This window comes from Engystomops pustulosus, chromosome 4 (genome assembly GCF_040894005.1).
Source record: "Engystomops pustulosus chromosome 4, aEngPut4.maternal, whole genome shotgun sequence".
NCBI lineage: Eukaryota > Metazoa > Chordata > Amphibia > Anura > Leptodactylidae > Engystomops > Engystomops pustulosus.
The window spans coordinates 190,671-210,291 of NC_092414.1; the positions used below are offsets into that span (position 1 = coordinate 190,671).

The 19,621-nt window shown below is 57.6% G+C and overlaps 2 protein-coding genes across 4 annotated transcripts in view; one reads left to right on the forward strand and one right to left on the reverse strand.

Annotated features, from left to right (window-relative positions):
* Positions 1–203: 203 nt before the first annotated feature.
* LOC140128826 (vesicle transport protein GOT1B) lies at positions 204–9,592 on the reverse strand. The gene is made up of 5 exons (XM_072150529.1): positions 9,444–9,592; positions 4,903–4,994; positions 4,135–4,313; positions 3,975–4,056; positions 204–639 (listed from the first exon to the last, which is right to left on the reverse strand). The coding sequence occupies exons 1-5, from the start codon at positions 9,466–9,468 to the stop codon at positions 601–603; spliced, it is 417 nt and encodes a 138-aa protein (XP_072006630.1). The 5' UTR covers positions 9,469–9,592; the 3' UTR covers positions 204–600.
* Positions 9,593–9,690: 98 nt separating this feature from the next.
* LOC140125876 (ATP-dependent DNA helicase Q1-like) overlaps positions 9,691–19,621 on the forward strand; it is a 30,902-nt gene continuing 20,971 nt past the window's right edge. The window contains exons 1-2 of one of the 3 annotated variants that reach the window (XM_072144755.1): positions 9,691–9,808; positions 9,995–10,032. In XM_072144755.1, coding sequence (XP_072000856.1) covers positions 10,011–10,032 — 22 coding nt within the window. In that variant the 5' untranslated portion in view covers positions 9,691–9,808; positions 9,995–10,010. Of the gene's footprint in view, positions 9,909–9,994; positions 10,033–13,164; positions 13,337–19,621 lie in introns of those variants that run through there. The other 2 variants (XM_072144756.1, XM_072144753.1) reach the window with 2 other exon arrangements.

The window sequence follows — 19,621 nt, forward strand, 5'->3', positions numbered from 1 at the left end:
TAGTTATATTCCTGTACATAGGGGGCAGTATTATAGTAGTTGTTGTCGCTGCAGCTTGAGAAGTGATTGGAGAAGATCTTTTCTCTTATGTTCATTACATGATCCTCTGAATATGAGCCCCTCCCTTTCCTCATGGCTCCGCCCATCACATGTGAAGCCCCTCCCCCTCATAAGATTTATAACGAGTGTTAGTTATTCAGATATTTACAAAACCGGTTTATTTGCTCAGTAAGAACCTAATTATTTTCTTTTTTTTATAAATCCTTTCTTTGCCTCTTAAAAACGTTGGCGTCCGGCGCGGCCCCGGTGCAGCGCGTTGCGGGAGCAGCGGTAACAGGAGTGTTGCGGGTGAGACTCCGCCTGTTTTATAAATAAAACTTTCAGATTCCTCCATCATGGGCGGGGCAGTTTTGGCGCTCGCCTTAGGCTCCGCCTCCTCCAATGGATCATGAAACATAAAAAAACAAGAGTGTCTTTTAAATAAAGTTCTGTCCGTGAAACTTGATGAAGTTTGTGGCTCCGCCCACCAGATGCAATGAAGGAGAGTTCAGAGATGGCTCTGCGTGGGTGTAACAGGCTGTAGTGTGGCTCCGCCCCCGCTTACACCATGTTGTTGCTCTCTCCGGCTTTATCTACAAGCTGAAAGGAAAGAAGAGAGAGATCAGGTGACCAGAACGGCCAATCATCAGCCAGTGGGCGGGGATACGGGAACCGCAGGCTCCTGCTGTGAGGGGGCAACTAAGGTGGGGGGCCGCCCGTCACAGTGTGTCAGCCGCGCCGCCCGTCACAGTGTGTCAGTCGCTCCAAGTTGTGCTGGATCGTTACTGTGTATCAGTCACTCCGCGCCGGATGGTCCGTTACAGTGTGTCAGACACTTCATGTTGTTCCGAACTGTTACAGTGTATCAGGTCACTCCACGTTGTGCTGGATTGTTACAGTGTATCAGTTACTCTGCGCCGGATTGTCCATTACAGTGTGCCAGTCTCTCCGCATTGTGCCTTATCCTTACAGTGTGCCAGTCTCTCCGTTACAGTGTGCCAGTCTCTCCGTTACAGTGTGCCAGTCTCTCCGTTACAGTGTGCCAGTCTCTCCGTTACAGTGTGCCAGTCTCTCCGCATTGTGCCTTATCGTTACAGTGTGCCAGTCTTTCCGTTACAGTGTGCCAGTCTCTCCGTTACAGTGTGCCAGTCTCTCCGCATTGTGCCTTATCGTTACAGTGTGCCAGTCTCTCCGCATTGTGCCTTATCGTTACAGTGTGCCAGTCTCTCCGCATTGTGCCTTATCGTTACAGTGTGCCAGTCTCTCCGCATTGTGCCTTATCGTTACAGTGTGCCAGTCTCTCCGCATTGTGCCTTATCGTTACAGTGTGCCAGTCTTTCCGTTACAGTGTGTCAGTGGTGCTGCACAGCAGGAGGCGCGGGGGTCCGGGGTGACATGTACGCAGCTCCCATGCAGCAGTGATGATAGAGAAGTAGACAGGACATTACCCGCACCGCGCTCCGGGCTGCGGAGGGGGAGGAGAGAAACACAGACTCAGAAATACAACACAAGCTACAGGGGGCGCCCTAATACCACCACCCCCAGCCTGCAGGACAACTACCCCCATCATCAGGAACCTACACAGCTCCACCATGTACTGGTCCGGAGGAGGGAGGGAACAGCAACTACAGAGGAGAGGGGGAGGCACCACTCACATCCAGGGAGACCACCCTGTCCTGTAGGGGGCGCTGCACAGACCAGGGGAATCTCCTCTGACACTGTCCTATGGGGAGCGGCAGAGTCAGGGAAGCTGCTGTGTGACTGCACAGAGTCACATACATGGATCCGCCAGGGAGGCCGCTCGCTTCACAGGATGTTACACTGTCACGTCTTATTACCTACATCCATCCTGCCGCAGAATTGTGTCCAAGGGAGTGATAAATGATACATAATAATCACACACCAAAGATGCCTTATCCACTACTCTCTGTTATCAGCCACTGCACCCCGGGGAGAGGAGACTGTACAGGGGGGGGATACAATCTATTACTCTCTGTTATCAGCCATTACATCCCGGGGAGAGGAGACTGTACAGGGGGGATACAATCTATTACTCTCTGTTATCAGCCATTACACCCCGGGGAGAGGAGACTGTACAGGGGGGGGATACAATCTATTACTCTCTGTTATCAGCCATTACACCCCGGGGAGAGGAGACTGTACAGGGGGGATACAATCTATTACTCTCTGTTATCAGCCATTACATCCCGGGGAGAGGAGACTGTACAGGGGGGGGATACAATCTATTACTCTCTGTTATCAGCCATTACATCCCGGGGAGAGGAGACTGTACAGGGGGGATACAATCTATTACTCTCTGTTATCAGCCATTACATCCCGGGGAGAGGAGACTGTACAGGGGGGGGATACAATCTATTACTCTCTGTTATCAGCCATTACACCCCGGGGAGAGGAGACTGTACAGGGGGGGATACAATCTATTACTCTCTGTTATCAGCCATTACACCCCGGGGGGAGGAGACTGTACAGGGGGGGATACAATCTATTACTCTCTGTTATCAGCCATTACACCCCGGGGAGAGGAGACTGTACAGGGGGGATACAATCTATTACTCTCTGTTATCAGCCATTACATCCCGGGGAGAGGAGACTGTACAGGGGGGATACAATCTATTACTCTCTGTTATCAGCCATTACATCCCGGGGGGAGGAGACTGTACAGGGGGGATACAATCTATTACTCTCTGTTATCAGCCATTACACCCCGGGGAGAGGAGACTGTACAGGGGGATACAATCTATTACTCTCTGTTATCAGCCATTACACCCCGGGGAGAGGAGACTGTACAGGGGGGATACAATCTATTACTCTCTGTTATCAGCCATTACATCCCGGGGAGAGGAGACTGTACAGGGGGGATACAATCTATTACTCTCTGTTATCAGCCATTACATCCCGGGGAGAGGAGACTGTACAGGGGGATACAATCTATTACTCTCTGTTATCAGCCATTACATCCCGGGGAGAGGAGACTGTACAGGGGGATACAATCTATTACTCTCTGTTATCAGCCATTACACCCCGGGGAGAGGAGACTGTACAGGGGGGATACAATCTATTACTCTCTGTTATCAGCCATTACACCCCGGGGAGAGGAGACTGTACAGGGGGGGATACAATCTATTACTCTCTGTTATCAGCCATTACATCCCGGGGAGAGGAGACTGTACAGGGGGGATACAATCTATTACTCTCTGTTATCAGCCATTACACCCCGGGGAGAGGAGACTGTACAGGGGGGATACAATCTATTACTCCCTGTTATCAGCCATTACACCCCGGGGAGAGGAGACTGTACAGGGGGGGATACAATCTATTACTCTCTGTTATCAGCCATTACACCCCGGGGAGAGGAGACTGTACAGGGAGGGATACAATCTATTACTCTCTGTTATCAGCCATTACATCCCGGGGAGAGGAGACTGTACAGGGGGGGGGGGATACAATCTATTACTCTCTGTTATCAGCCATTACATCCCGGGGAGAGGAGACTGTACAGGGGGGATACAATCTATTACTCTCTGTTATCAGCCATTACATCCCGGGGAGAGGAGACTGTACAGGGGGGATACAATCTATTACTCTCTGTTATCAGCCATTACACCCCGGGGAGAGGAGACTGTACAGGGGGATACAATCTATTACTCTCTGTTATCAGCCTTACATCCCGGGGAGAGGAGACTGTACAGGGGGGGGATACAATCTATTACTCTCTGTTATCAGCCATTACACCCCGGGGAGAGGAGACTGTACAGGGGGGATACAATCTATTACTCTCTGTTATCAGCCATTACACCCCGGGGAGAGGAGACTGTACAGGGGGGGATACAGGCTATTACTCTCTGTTATCAGCCCTGGGCACCTCCTGCCCTCTATGTCGCTGCGCTGCCCCCGGGCTCTGGGTGGGATCTTACCGAGCTGATTCCGGGGAGGTTCAGGATGGATCCCAGGATGGGGACTCTCCGGATGAAGCCGATGACCACTGGGAAGAAGCCCCTGTAACATGGAGAGCAGTGATTAGCCCCCAGAAGCCCACGGTCCTCCCCTCCCCCGGCCGTGGTCTCCCTGTGTTACCTGAAGAGCAGGAAGAAGCCGTAGATCTCCAGGACCATCCCGATGAGGGGCCACCCCACCAGCACCACGAAGACGCCCCCCAGGAAGAACGCCGTGGCCTTCACTTTGTGTTTCTGGAAGAAGAAGCGGAAGGTCCTCTCCAGCCCAATGACGAACGCCAACCCTGCCACGAAGAGGACCTGCGGGAAGATGGCAGCACGTGAGAGGGGGCCGTGACCTCCCCCATGACCCCACCCCGACCCACTGCCACCCGCCATGACCCCACCCCGACCCCCTGCCATGACCTTACCACTGCCACCCGCCATGACCCCACCCCGACCCACTGCCACCCGCCATGACCCCACCCCGACCCCCTGCCATGACCTTACCACTGCCACCCGCCATGACCCCACCCCTGCCATGACCCCACCCCGACCCCCTGCCATGACCTTACCACTGCCACCCGCCATGACCCCACCCCGACCCCCTGACATGACCTTACCACTGCCACCCGCCATGACCCCACCCCTGCCATGACCCCACCCTGACCCCCTGCCATGACCCCACCCCTGCCATGACCCCACCCCGACCCCCTGCCATGACCCCACTCCTGCCACCCGCTATGACCCCTTTCCATACCCCCATCCTTGCCACCTGCTATAACCCCGTCACCCGAGCTATGAGCCCCTGCTCCCCCCGCCCTCAGCTATATCCCCTACGGCCTGTCATACCCCTGACTCAGCCCCCCATATCCCTGCACCCCCTTTCTCGCCCCTCCCCCGCACTTACATTTCCGATGGCGAGCAGCGCCTTGTCGAAGAACAGCAGCATCCCGAAGAACAGGAAGAAGACCCCGAATCCGGTGAGACCCATCCCGATCTCTGCCGAGAGAGGAGGAGACGTCACCGACTGCTCACAGCTGAGGCTTCGTCACTACTGCCAGGATTATCCTGCTCTGGACAATCCCTACCGCCTCCGGGAGGCGCGTTACAGTGTGTCAGCGCAGGCTGTACAGTACACAGAGGAGACTGGATACAACTGTAACGAACCCTCAGCTGTGAGAAACACTATTCTCTCCAAGACATGAAGGGCGCCAGTGCATCCCCAATATCATCCCCTAAACTTCCCCTGAGGTCAGGAACGCCCGCTGCTTCATTTATGTCTGGATCTACAGTGATAAAATATACAGTTCCGACTTACATACAAATTCAACTTAAGAACAAACCTCCAGCCCCCATCCTGTCCATAACCCGGGGGCGGCCTGTAATCCGGGGGACTTCACCTTGGGGTAACCTCTTTTCTTGTGTATTAACCAACGCAAGTCACTAACAATGGGGCAGGTTTATCAAGGACACCCCCCCCCCCCCGTCACAGGACGCAACGGGCAGGACCCCCCCCCCCCCCGTCACAGGACGCACCGGGCAGGAGTCCCCCCCCCCCCGTCACAGGACGCACCGGGCAGGACCCCCCCCCCCCCCCGTCACAGGACGCACCGGGCAGGACCCCCCCCCCCTGTCACAGGACGCACCGGACAGGACCCCCCCCACCGTCACAGGACGCACCGGGCAGGACCCCCCCCCCCCCCCGTCACAGGACGCACCGGGCAGGACCCCCCCCCCCTGTCACAGGACGCACCGGACAGGACCCCCCCCACCGTCACAGGACGCACCGGGCAGGACCCCCCCCCCCCCCCGTCACAGGACGCACCGGGCAGGACCCCCCCCCCTGTCACAGGACGCACCGGGCAGGACCCCCCCCCACCGTCACAGGACGCACCGGGCAGGACCCCCCCCCCCCCCCCCCCCGTCACAGGACGCACCGGGCAGGACCCCCCCCCCTGTCACAGGACGCACCGGGCAGGACCCCCCCCCCCCCGTCGCAGGACGCACCGGGCGCTCCTGACCTCAGGGGATGTTAAGGGGTTAATATTGGGGATGCACCTGCGCCCTTGTGATTGGTCGGCTGATGGATTAGCGCGGAGAGAGATCCTGGCGTCATAGACACAAGAACCCGGAGCAGGACACCTGCGCGTTCTCACCCCTCCCCCAACACAACGGAACTGGACCCCCCCTCTAATGCTACAGCCAGAACCAGGGGAGAACTGGACCCCCTCTAATGCTACTGCCAGAACCAGGGGAGAACTGGACCCCCACTAATGCTACTGCCAGAACCAGGGGAGAACTGGACCCCCACTAATGCTACTGCCAGAACCAGGGGAGAACTGGACCCCCTCTAATGCTACTGCCAGGACCAGGGGAGAACTGGACCCCCACTAATGCTACTGCCAGAACCAGGGGAGAACTGGACCCCCTCTAATGCTACTGCCAGGACCAGGGGAGAACTGGACCCCCTCTAATGCTACTGCCAGGACCAGGGGAGAACTGGACCCCCACTAATGCTACAGCCAGAACCAGGGGAGAACTGGACCCCCTCTAATGCTACTGCCAGAACCAGGGGAGAACTGGACCCCCTCTAATGCTACAGCCAGAACCAGGGGAGAACTGGACCCCCTCTAATGCTACTGCCAGGACCAGGGGAGAACTGGACCCCCCCCCTCTAATGCTTCAGCCAGAACCAGGGGAGAACTGGACCCCCCTCTAATGCTACAGCCAGAACCAGGGGAGAACTGGAGCCCCTCTAATGCTACAGCCAGAACCAGGGGAGAACTGGAGCCCCTCTAATGCTACAGCCAGAACCAGGGGAGAACTGGACCCCCTCTAATGCTACAGCCAGAACCAGGGGAGAACTGGACCCCCTCTAATGCTACTGCCAGGACCAGGGGAGAACTGGACCCCCCTCTAATGCTACAGCCAGGACCAGGGGAGAACTGGACCCCCCCCTCTAATGCTACAGCCAGAACCAGGGGAGAACTGGACCCCCCTCTAATGCTACTGCCAGGACCAGGGGAGAACTAGACCCCCCTCTAATGCTACAGCCAGAACCAGGGGAGAACTGGACCCCCCTCTAATGCTACAGCCAGAACCAGGGGAGAACTGGACCCCCTCTAATGCTACAGCCAGAACCAGGGGAGAACTGGACCCCCTCTAATGCTACTGCCAGAACCAGGGGAGAACTGGACCCCCTCTAATGCTACTGCCAGAACCAGGGGAGAACTGGACCCCCTCTAATGCTACTGCCAGGACCAGGGGAGAACTGGACCCCCTCTAATGCTACAGCCAGAACCAGGGGAGAACTGGACCCCCTCTAATGCTACAGCCAGAACCAGGGGAGAACTGGACCCCCTCTAATGCTACAGCCAGAACCAGGGGAGAACTGGACCCCCTCTAATGCTACAGCCAGAACCAGGGGAGAACTGGACCCCCCCTCTAATGCTACTGCCAGAACCAGGGGAGAACTGGACCCCCCCTCTAATGCTACAGCCAGAACCAGGGGAGAACTGGACACCCTCTAATGCTACAGCCAGAACCAGGGGAGAACTGGACCCCCTCTAATGCTACAGCCAGAAACAGGGGAGAACTGGACCCCCTCTAATGCTACAGCCAGAACCAGGGGAGAACTGGACCCCCTCTAATGCTACTGCCAGAACCAGGGGAGAACTGGACCCCCTCTAATGCTACTGCCAGGACCAGGGGAGAACTGGACCCCCTCTAATGCTACAGCCAGAACCAGGGGAGAACTGGACCCCCTCTAATGCTACAGCCAGAACCAGGGGAGAACTGGACCCCCCTATAATGCTACTGCCAGAACCAGGGGAGAACTGGACCCCCCTCTAATGCTACTGCCAGGACCAGGGGAGAACTGGACCCCCTCTAATGCTACAGCCAGAACCAGGGGAGAACTGGACCCCCTCTAATGCTACAGCCAGAACCAGGGGAGAACTGGACCCCCTCTAATGCTACAGCCAGAACCAGGGGAGAACTGGACCCCCTCTAATGCTACAGCCAGAACCAGGGGAGAACTGGACCCCCTCTAATGCTACAGCCAGAACCAGGGGAGAACTGGACCCCCTCTAATGCTACAGCCAGAACCAGGGGAGAACTGGACCCCCTCTAATGCTACAGCCAGAACCAGGGGAGAACTGGACCCCCCCTCTAATGCTACTGCCAGAACCAGGGGAGAACTGGACCCCCCCTCTAATGCTACAGCCAGAACCAGGGGAGAACTGGACACCCTCTAATGCTACAGCCAGAACCAGGGGAGAACTGGACACCCTCTAATGCTACAGCCAGAACCAGGGGAGAACTGGACCCCCTCTAATGCTACAGCCAGAACCAGGGGAGAACTGGACCCCCTCTAATGCTACAGCCAGAACCAGGGGAGAACTGGACCCCCTCTAATGCTACTTTCTTCCTCCTCATTCTCTCCAGGCCTATCATTCCTCTATGGGGCCCCACCTTATGGCCCTGGCTCCTCCTCCCCCGGAGCCCCTCTTTCTCCTGTGGCCCTGGCTCCTCCTCCCCCGGAGCCCCTCTTTCTCCCGTGGCCCTGGCTCTTCCTCCCCCGGAGCCCCTCTTTCTCCTGTGGCCCTGGCTCCTCCTCTGGGGCCCCTCTTTCTCCTGTGGCCCTGGCTCCTCCTCCGGGGCCCCTCTTTCTCCTGTGGCCCTGGCTCCTCCTCCCCCGGAGCCCCTCTTTCTCCTGTGGCCCTGGCTCCTCCTCCGGGGCCCCTCTTTCTCCTGTGGCCCTGGCTCCTCCTCCGGGGCCCCTCTTTCTCCTGTGGCCCTGGCTCCTCCTCCGGGGTCCCTCTTTCTCTTGTGGCCCTGGCTCCTCCCCCCGGGGTCCCTCTTTCTCCTGTGGCCCTGGCTCCTGCTCCCCCCGGGGTCCCTCTTTCTCCTGTGGCCCTGGCTCCTGCTCCCCCCGGGGTCCCTCTTTCTCCTGTGGCCCTGGCTGCTCCTCCCGCGGGCCCCTCTTTCTCCTGTGGCCCTGGCTCCTCCCCCGGGGCACCTCTTTCTCCTGTGGCCCTGGCTCCTCCCCCAGGGTCCCTCTTTCCCCTGTGGCCCTGGCTCCTCCTCCCCCCGGGGTCTCTCTTTCTCCTGTGGCCCTTGCTCCTCCCCCGGGGTCCCTCTTTCTCCTGTGGCCCTGGCTCCTGCTCCCCCCGGGGTCCCTCTTTCTCCTGTGGCCCTGGCTCCTCCCCCGGTGCCCCTCTTTCTGCTGTGGCCCTGGCTCCTGCTCCCCCCGGGGCCCCTCTTTCTCCTGTGGCCCTGGCTCCTGCTCCCCCCGGGGTCCCTCTTTCCCCTGTGGCCCTGGCTCCTCCCCCGGTGCCCTCTTTCTCCTGTGACCCTGGCTCCTCCCCCGGGTACCCTCTCTCTCCTGTGGCCCTGGCTCCTCCTCCCCCGGGCCCCTCTTTCTCCTGTGGCCCTGGCTCCTCTTACTCTGGGTGTCGGTGAGGGAGATCATGGCGGCGGCGGCGGCTCCGGGCTGTGACTGCGGGGATCAGAGAGAACCGGCGCCTCGTAACGGCCACGTCTTCCGGAAACACGCAGCGCAGCGCCGAGCCTCCAGCCAATCAGCGCAGGGCCCAGCGGGGGGCGGGGAGAAGGCGGCACTCGGGCCAATCATAGAGCTCAGCGGGTCTGTCAGCCCGACCAATCCGGGGCAGAGGATTCGGTGACGTATAATGTAGGCGCGGCGTGTGATTGGTCAGCGTCGGAGCGATGCCGGGAGTCTGACAGTCCGGTGTCCCGGTGCAGGAGACGCGGTGCTGTGGAAACTAACAGCATCACGTGATTTATAAGAGGTTGGAGTTCCCCTTTAAATTGCACTTGTCCTGTATAGTGACGGGGTCACCCCAGGTCACGGGGCCACCAACAGGTCATAGGGCCACTCCAGGGTCTCCGGTGAGGGTCAGGCAGTGATTGGACGCTCTGTGTGGCCCCGGGTGATGATATTGGGGTTTTCCTCACATTTATGTCTTTATTTTCAGTGACTGAGGGAGAAAGATGGCGACGGACGAGCTCCCAGGTACAAAACTGCCCTCCACACACAGGAGCGGGAATACCGGGGGCAGAGAGGTGGGGGGACCGGGTGCCGGGGGTCACTGCGGGGCTGGTGGGTGGGGAGTGATGGCCGGGTGTCTGGGCGCTGGTGGCTGTGGATATGATGGGTGGGGAGTGATGGCCGGGTGTCTGGGTGCTGGTGGCTGTGGATATGATGGGTGGGGAGTGATGGCTGGGTGTCTGGGTGCTGGTGGATGTGATGGGTGGGGAGTGATGGCCGGGTGTCTGGGTGCTGGTGGCTGTGGATATGATGGGTGGGGAGTGATGGCCGGGTGTCTGGGTGCGGGTGGCTGTGGATATGATGGGTGGGGAGTGATGGCCGCGTGTCTGGGTGCTGGTGGCTGTGGATATGATGGGTGGGGAGTGATGGCCGGGTGTCTGGGTGCGGGTGGCTGTGGATATGATGGGTGGGGAGTGATGGCCGCGTGTCTGGGTGCTGGTGGCTGTGGATATGATGGGTGGGGAGTGATGGCCGGGTGTCTGGGTGCTGGTGGCTGTGGATATGATGGGTGAGGAGTGATGGCCGGGTGTCTGGGTGCTGGTGGCTGTGGATATGATGGGTGGGGAGTGATGGCCGGGTGTCTGGGTGCTGGTGGCTGTGGATATGATGGGTGGGGAGTGATGGCCGGGTGTCTGGGTGCTGGTAGCTGTGGATATGATGGGTGGGGAGTGATGGCCGGGTGTCTGGGTGCTGGTGGCTGTGGATATGATGGGTGGGGAGTGATGGCCGGGTGTCTGGGTGCTGCTGGCTGTGGATATGATGGGTGCGGAGTGATGGCCGGGTGTCTGGGTGCTGCTGGCTGTGGATATGATGGGTGCGGAGTGATGGCCGGGTGTCTGGGTGCTGGTGGCTGTGGATATGATGGGTGGGGAGTGATGGCCGGCTGTCTGGGTGCTGGTGGCTGTGGATATGATGGGTGGGGAGTGATGGCCGGGTGTCTGGGTGCTGGTGGCTGTGGATATGATGGGTGGGGAGTGATGGCCGGGTGTCTGGGTGCTGGTGGCTGTGGATGTGATGGGTGGGGAGTGATGGCCGGGTGTCTGGGTGCTGGTGGCTGTGGATATGATGGGTGGGAAGTAATGGCCGGGTGTCTGGGTGCTGGTGGCTGTGGATATGATGGGTGGGGAGTGATGGCCGGGTGTCTGGGTGCTGGTGGCTGTGGATATGATGGGTGGGGAGTGATGGCCGGGTGTCTGGGTGCTGGTGGCTGTGGATATGATGGGTGGGGAGTGATGGCCGGGTGTCTGGGTGCTGGTGGCTGTGGATATGATGGGTGAGGAGTGATGGCCGGGTGTCTGGGTGCTGGTGGCTGTGGATATGATGGGTGGGGAGTGATGGCCGGGTGTCTGGGTGCTGGTGGCTGTGGATATGATGGGTGGGGAGTGATGGCCGGGTGTCTGGGTGCTGGAGGCTGTGGATATGATGGGTGAGGAGTGATGGCCGGGTGTCTGGGTGCTGGTGGCTGTGGATGTGATGGGTGGGGAGTGATGGCCGGGTGTCTGGGTGCTGGTAGCTGTGGATATGATGGGTGGGGAGTGATGGCCGGGTGTCTGGGTGCTGGTGGCTGTGGATATGATGGGTGGGGAGTGATGGCCGGTGTCTGGGTGCTGGTGGCTGTGGATATGATGGGAGGGGAGTGATGGCCGGGTGTCTGGGTGCTGGTGGCTGTGGATATGATGGGTGGGGAGTGATGGCCGGGTGTCTGGGTGCTGGTGGCTGTGGATATGATGGGTGGGGAGTGATGGCCGGGTGTCTGGGGGCTGGTGGCTGTGGATATGATTGGTGGGGAGTGATGGCCGGGTGTCTGGGTGCTGATGGCTGTGGATATGATGGGTGGGGAGTGATGGCCGGGTGTCTGGGTGCTGGTGGCTGTGGATATGATGGGTGGGGAGTGATGGTCGGCTGTCTGGGTGCTGGTGACTGTGGATATGATGGGTGGGGAGTGATGGCCGGGTGTCTGGGTGCTGATGGCTGTGGATATGATGGGTGGGGAGTGATGGCCGGGTGTCTGGGCGCTGGTGGCTGTGGATATGATGGGTGAGGAGTGATGGCCGGGTGTCTGGGTGCTGGAGGCTGTGGATATGATGGGTGGGGAGTGATGGCCGGGTGTCTGGGTGCTGGTGGCTGTGGATATGATGGGTGGGGAGTGATGGCCGGGTGTCTGGGTGCTGGAGGCTGTGGATATGATGGGTGGGGAGTGATGGCCGGGTGTCTGGGTGCTGGTGGCTGTGGATATGATGGGTGGGGAGTGATGGCCGGGTGTCTGGGTGCTGGTGGCTGTGGATATGATGGGTGAGGAGTGATGGCCGGGTGTCTGGGCGCTGGTGGCTGTGGATATGATGGGTGGGGAGTGATGGCCGGGTGTCTGGGTGCTGGTGGCTGTGGATATGATGGGTGGGGAGTGATGGTCGGTGTCTGGGTGCTGGTGGCTGTGGATATGATGGGTGGGGAGTGATGGCCGGGGGTCTGGGTGCTGGTGGCTGTGGATATGATGGGTGGGGAGTGATGGCCGGGTGTCTGGGTGCTGGTGGCTGTGGATATGATGGGTGGGGAGTGATGGCCGGGTGTCTGGGTGCTGGAGGCTGTGGATATGATGGGTGGGGAGTGATGGCCGGGTGTCTGGGTGCTGGTGGCTGTGGATATGATGGGTGGGGAGTGATGGCCGGGTGTCTGGGCGCTGGTGGCTGTGGATATGATGGGTGGGGAGTGATGGCCGGGGGTCTGGGTGCTGGTGGCTGTGGATATGATGGGTGGGGAGTGATGGCCGGGTGTCTGGGTGCTGGTGGCTGTGGATATGATGGGTGGGGAGTGATGGCCGGGTGTCTGGGTGCTGGTGGCTGTGGATATGATGGGTGGGGAGTGATGGCCGGGTGTCTGGGTGCTGGTGGCTGTGGATATGATGGGTGGGGAGTGATGGCCGGGTGTCTGGGCGCTGGTGGCTGTGGATATGATGGGTGGGGAGCAGAGGTCGCATTAACGCCTCACCACGCGTCATAGACGCGTGATGAGGCGCCATTACCCCCCAAAATAATTGCCATGCGTAAAAGAACGCATGGCAATTATTCCCTGTAGCGCACAGGCTGAGCGGCCCGGCGCGCGCTGCAAAAGAGGGAAATGTCACTAGCGCGATCGCAGCGCGCTCCGGGCCGCTCAGCGGGGCACGTGACTAAGGGGCGTGCCGGAGAGACCCGGAGTGAGAGCACCGGCCACAGGGGAGACATGTGGACAGAGGGGCTGTCCCCGCGACGGGACTTAAGATCAAGGCCGGGTGAGTGTAGTGTGCTGTGTCAGTGTAGTCTTGTGTGTGCTGTGTGCGTGCTGTGTGAGTGTAGTGTAGTGTAGTGGTGTGCGTGCTGTGTGAGTGGAGTGGAGTGTAGTGGTGTGCGTGCTGTGTGAGTGGAGTGGAGTGTAGTGGTGTGCGTGCTGTGTGAGTGGAGTAGAGTGTAGTGGTGTGCGTGCTGTGTGAGTGGAGTGTAGTGTAGTGGTGTGCGTGCTGTGTGAGTGGAGTGTAGTGTAGTGGTGTGCGTGCTGTGTGAGTGGAGTGTAGTGTAGTGGTGTGCGTGCTGTGTGAGTGGAGTGTAGTGTAGTGGTGTGCGTGCTGTGTGAGTGGAGTGGAGTGTAGTGTAGTGGTGTGCGTGCTGTGTGAGTGGAGTGTAGTGTAGTGGTGTGCGTGCTGTGTGAGTGGAGTGTAGTGTAGTGGTGTGCGTGCTGTGTGAGTGGAGTGTAGTGTAGTGGTGTGCGTGCTGTGTGAGTGGAGTGTAGTGTAGTGGTGTGCGTGCTGTGTGAGTGGAGTGTAGTGTAGTGGTGTGCGTGCTGTGTGAGTGGAGTGGAGTGTAGTGGTGTGCGTGCTGTGTGAGTGGAGTGTAGTGTAGTGGTGTGCGTGCTGTGTGAGTGGAGTGTAGTGTAGTGGTGTGCGTGCTGTGTGAGTGGAGTGTAGTGTAGTGGTGTGCGTGCTGTGTGAGTGGAGTGTAGTGTAGTGGTGTGCGTGCTGTGTGAGTGGAGTGTAGTGTAGTGGTGTGCGTGCTGTGTGAGTGGAGTGTAGTGTAGTGGTGTGCGTGCTGTGTGTGCTGTGTGAGTGGAGTGTAGTGTAGTGGTGTGCGTGCTGTGTGAGTGGAGTGTAGTGTAGTGGTGTGCGTGCTGTGTGAGTGTAGTGTAGTGTAGTGGTGTGCGTGCTGTGTGAGTGGAGTGTAGTGTAGTGGTGTGCGTGCTGTGTGAGTGGAGTGTAGTGTAGTGGTGTGCGTGCTGTGTGAGTGTAGTGTAGTGTAGTGTAGTGTTGTGCGTGCTGTGTGAGTGTAGTGTAGTGTTGTGCGTGCTGTGTGAGTGGAGTGTAGTGTAGTGGTGTGCGTGCTGTGTGAGTGGAGTGTAGTGTAGTGGTGTGCGTGCTGTGTGAGTGGAGTGTAGTGTAGTGGTGTGCGTGCTGTGTGAGTGGAGTGTAGTGTAGTGGTGTGCGTGCTGTGTGAGTGTAGTGTAGTGTAGTGGTGTGCGTGCTGTGTGAGTGGAGTGTAGTGTAGTGGTGTGAGTGGAGTGGAGTGTAGTGGTGTGCGTGCTGTGTGAGTGGAGTGTAGTGTAGTGGTGTGCGTGCTGTGTGAGTGGAGTGTAGTGTAGTGGTGTGCGTGCTGTGTGAGTGGAGTGTAGTGTAGTGGTGTGCGTGCTGTGTGAGTGGAGTGTAGTGTAGTGGTGTGCGTGCTGTGTGAGTGGAGTGTAGTGTAGTGGTGTGCGTGCTGTGTGAGTGGAGTGTAGTGTAGTGGTGTGCGTGCTGTGTGAGTGGAGTGTAGTGTAGTGGTGTGCGTGCTGTGTGAGTGGAGTGTAGTGTAGTGGTGTGCGTGCTGTGTGAGTGGAGTGTAGTGTAGTGGTGTGCGTGCTGTGTGAGTGGAGTGTAGTGTAGTGGTGTGCGTGCTGTGTGAGTGGAGTGTAGTGTAGTGGTGTGCGTGCTGTGTGAGTGGAGTGTAGTGTAGTGGTGTGCGTGCTGTGTGAGTGGAGTGTAGTGTAGTGGTGTGCGTGCTGTGTGAGTGGAGTGTAGTGTAGTGGTGTGCGTGCTGTGTGAGTGGAGTGTAGTGTAGTGGTGTGCGTGCTGTGTGAGTGGAGTGTAGTGTAGTGGTGTGCGTGCTGTGTGAGTGGAGTGTAGTGTAGTGGTGTGCGTGCTGTGTGAGTGGAGTGGAGTGTAGTGGTGTGCGTGCTGTGTGAGTGGAGTGTAGTGGTGTGCGTGCTGTGTGAGTGGAGTGTAGTGTAGTGTAGTGGTGTGTGTGCTGTGTGAGTGGAGTGTAGTGTAGTGTAGTGGTGTGTGTGCTGTGTGAGTGGAGTGTAGTGTAGTGGTGTGAGTGGAGTGTAGTGTAGTGGTGTGAGTGGAGTGTAGTGTAGTGGTGTGCGTGCTGTGTGAGTGGAGTGTAGTGTAGTGGTGTGCGTGCTGTGTGAGTGGAGTGTAGTGTAGTGGTGTGCGTGCTGTGTGAGTGGAGTGTAGTGTAGTGGTGTGCGTGCTGTGTGAGTGGAGTGTAGTGTAGTGGTGTGCGTGCTGTGTGAGTGGAGTGTAGTGTAGTGGTGTGCGTGCTGTGTGAGTGGAGTGTAGTGTAGTGGTGTGCGTGCTGTGTGAGTGGAGTGGAGTGTAGTGGTGTGCGTGCTGTGTGAGTGGAGTGGAGTGTAGTGGTGTGCGTGCTGTGTGAGTGGAGTGGAGTGTAGTGGTGTGCGTGCTGTGTGAGTGGAGTGGAGTGTAGTGTGCTGTGTGAGTGGAGTGTAGTGTAGTGGTGTGTGTGCTGTGTGAGTGTAGTGTAGTGTAGTGTAGTGGTGTGTGTGCTGTGTGAGTGGAGTGTAGTGTAGTGGTGTGCGTGCTGTGTGAGTGGAGTGGAGTGTAGTGGTGTGCGTGCTGTGTGAGTGGAGTGTAGTGTAGTGGTGTGTGTGCTGTGTGAGTGTAGTGTAGTGTAGTGTAGTGGTGTGTGTGCTGTGTGAGTGGAGTGGAGTGTAGTGGTGTGAGTGGAGTGTAGTGGTGTGCGTGCTGTGTGAGTGGAGTGGAGTGTAGTGGTGTGCGTGCTGTGTGAGTGGAGTGTAGTGTAGTGGTGTGCGTGCTGTGTGAGTGGAGTGTAGTGTAGTGGTGTGCGTGCTGTGTGAGTGGAGTGTAGTGTAGTGGTGTGCGTGCTGTGTGAGTGGAGTGTAGTGTAGTGGTGTGCGTGCTGTGTGAGTGGAGTGTAGTGTAGTGTAGTGGTGTGCGTGCTGTGTGAGTGTAGTGTAGTGTAGTGGTGTGCGTGCTGTGTGAGTGTAGTGTAGTGGTGTGCGTGCTGTGTGAGTGGAGTGGAGTGTAGTGTTGTGCGTGCTGTGTGAGTGGAGTGTAGTGTAGTGTTGTGCGTGCTGTGTGAGTGGAGTGGAGTGTAGTGGTGTGTGTGCTGTGTGAGTGGAGTGTAGAGTAGTGGTGTGCGTGCTGTGTGAGTGGAGTGGAGTGTAGTGTAGTGGTGTGCGTGCTGTGTGAGTGGAGTGTAGTGTAGTGGTGTGCGTGCTGTGTGAGTGGAGTGGAGTGTAGTGTAGTGGTGTGCGTGCTGTGTGAGTGAGTGGAGTGGAGTGTAGTGTAGTGGTGTGCGTGCTGTGTGAGTGTAGTGTAGTGGTGTGCGTGCTGTGTGAGTGGAGTGTAGTGTAGTGGTGTGAGTGGAGTGTAGTGTAGTGGTGTGAGTGGAGTGTAGTGTAGTGGTGTGCGTGCTGTGTGAGTGGAGTGTAGTGTAGTGGTGTGCGTGCTGTGTGAGTGGAGTGTAGTGTAGTGGTGTGCGTGCTGTGTGAGTGGAGTGGAGTGTAGTGGTGTGCGTGGAGTGGAGTGTAGTGGTGTGCGTGCTGTGTGAGTGGAGTGTAGTGTAGTGTTGTGCGTGCTGTGTGAGTGGAGTGTAGTGTAGTGGTGTGCGTGCTGTGTGAGTGGAGTGTAGTGTAGTGGTGTGCGTGCTGTGTGAGTGGAGTGTAGTGTAGTGGTGTGCGTGCTGTGTGAGTGGAGTGTAGTGTAGTGTTGTGCGTGCTGTGTGAGTGGAGTGTAGTGTAGTGTTGTGCGTGCTGTGTGAGTGGAGTGTAGTGTAGTGGTGTGCGTGCTGTGTGAGTGGAGTGTAGTGTAGTGGTGTGCGTGCTGTGTGAGTGGAGTGTAGTGTAGTGGTGTGCGTGCTGTGTGAGTGGAGTGTAGTGTAGTGGTGTGCGTGCTGTGTGAGTGGAGTGTAGTGTAGTGGTGTGCGTGCTGTGTGAGTGGAGTGTAGTGTAGTGGTGTGCGTGCTGTGTGAGTGGAGTGTAGTGTAGTGGTGTGCGTGCTGTGTGAGTGGAGTGTAGTGTAGTGGTGTGCGTGCTGTGTGAGTGGAGTGGAGTGTAGTGGTGTGCGTGCTGTGTGAGTGGAGTGTAGTGGTGTGCGTGCTGTGTGAGTGTAGTGTAGTGTAGTGTAGTGGTGTGTGTGCTGTGTGAGTGGAGTGTAGTGTAGTGGTGTGAGTGGAGTGTAGTGTAGTGGTGTGAGTGGAGTGTAGTGTAGTGGTGTGCGTGCTGTGTGAGTGGAGTGTAGTGTAGTGGTGTGCGTGCTGTGTGAGTGGAGTGTAGTGTAGTGGTGTGCGTGCTGTGTGAGTGGAGTGTAGTGTAGTGGTGTGCGTGCTGTGTGAGTGGAGTGTAGTGTAGTGGTGTGCGTGCTGTGTGAGTGGAGTGTAGTGTAGTGGTGTGCGTGCTGTGTGAGTGGAGTGTAGTGTAGTGGTGTGCGTGCTGTGTGAGTGGAGTGTAGTGTAGTGGTGTGCGTGCTGTGTGTGCTGTGTGAGTGGAGTGTAGTGTAGTGGTGTGTGTGCTGTGTGAGTGGAGTGTAGTGTAGTGGTGTGCGTGCTGTGTGAGTGGAGTGTAGTGTAGTGGTGTGCGTGCTGTGTGAGTGGAGTGGAGTGTAGTGGTGTGCGTGCTGTGTGAGTGGAGTGTAGTGTAGTGGTGTGCGTGCTGTGTGAGTGGAGTGTAGTGTAGTGTTGTGCGTGCTGTGTGAGTGGAGTGTAGTGTAGTGGTGTGCGTGCTGTGTGAGTGGAGTGTAGTGTAGTGGTGTGCGTGCTGTGTGAGTGGAGTGTAGTGTAGTGGTGTGCGTGCTGTGTGAGTGGAGTGGAGTGTAGTGGTGTGCGTGCTGTGTGAGTGGAGTGTAGTGTAGTGGTGTGCGTGCTGTGTGAGTGGAGTGTAGTGTAGTGGTGTGCGTGCTGTGTGAGTGGAGTGTAGTGTAGTGGTGTGCGTGCTGTGTGAGTGGAGTGTAGTGTAGTGGTGTGCGTGCTGTGTGAGTGTAGTGTAGTGGTGTGTGTGCTGTGTGAGTGGAGTGTAGTGTAGTGGTGTGCGTGCTGTGTGAGTGGAGTGTAGTGTAGTGGTGTGCGTGCTGTGTGAGTGGAGTGTAGTGTAGTGTTGTGTGTGCTGTGTGAGTGGAGTGGAGTGTAGTGGTGTGCGTGCTGTGTGAGTGGAGTGTAGTGTAGTGGTGTGCGTGCTGTGTGAGTGGAGTGTAGTGTAGTGGTGTGCGTGCTGTGTGAGTGGAGTGTAGTGTAGTGGTGTGCGTGCTGTGTGAGTGGAGTGGAGTGTAGTGTAGTGGTGTGTGTGCTGTGTGAGTGGAGTGTAGTGTAGTGGTGTGCGTGCTGTGTGAGTGTAGTGTAGTGGTGTGTGTGCTGTGTGAGTGGAGTGTAGTGTAGTGGTGTGCGTGCTGTGTGAGTGTAGTGTAGTGGTGTGCGTGCTGTGTGAGTGTAGTGTAGTGTTGTGCGTGCTGTGTGAGTGGAGTGTAGTGTAGTGGTGTGCGTGCTGTGTGAGTGGAGTGTAGTGTAGTGGTGTGCGTGCTGTGTGAGTGGAGTGTAGTGTAGTGGTGTGCGTGCTGTGTGAGTGTAGTGTAGTGGTGTGTGTGCTGTGTGAGTGGAGTGTAGTGTAGTGGTGTGCGTGCTGTGTGAGTGGAGTGTAGTGTAGTGGTGTGCGTGCTGTGTGAGTGGAGTGTAGTGTAGTGGTGTGCGTGCTGTGTGAGTGGAGTGTAGTGTAGTGGTGTGCGTGCTGTGTGAGTGGAGTGTAGTGTAGTGGTGTGCGTGCTGTGTGAGTGGAGTGTAGTGTAGTGGTGTGCGTGCTGTGTGAGTGGAGTGTAGTGTAGTGGTGTGCGTGCTGTGTGAGTGGAGTGGAGTGTAGTGGTGTGCGTGCTGTGTGAGTGGAGTGTAGTGTAGTGGTGTGCGTGCTGTGTGAGTGTAGTGTAGTGGTGTGCGTGCTGTGTGAGTGGAGTGTAGTGTAGTGGTGTGCGTGCTGTGTGAGTGTAGTGTAGTGTAGTGGTGTGCGTGCTGTGTGAGTGGAGTGTAGTGTAGTGGTGTGAGTGGAGTGGAGTGTAGTGGTGTGCGTGCTGTGTGAGTGGAGTGTAGTGTAGTGTTGTGCGTGCTGTGTGAGTGGAGTGTAGTGTAGTGGTGTGCGTGCTGTGTGAGTGGAGTGTAGTGTAGTGGTGTGCGTGCTGTGTGAGTGGAGTGTAGTGTAGTGGTGTGCGTGCTGTGTGAGTGGAGTGTAGTGTAGTGGTGTGCGTGCTGTGTGAGTGGAGTGTAGTGTAGTGTTGTGCGTGCTGTGTGAGTGGAGTGTAGTGTAGTGGTGT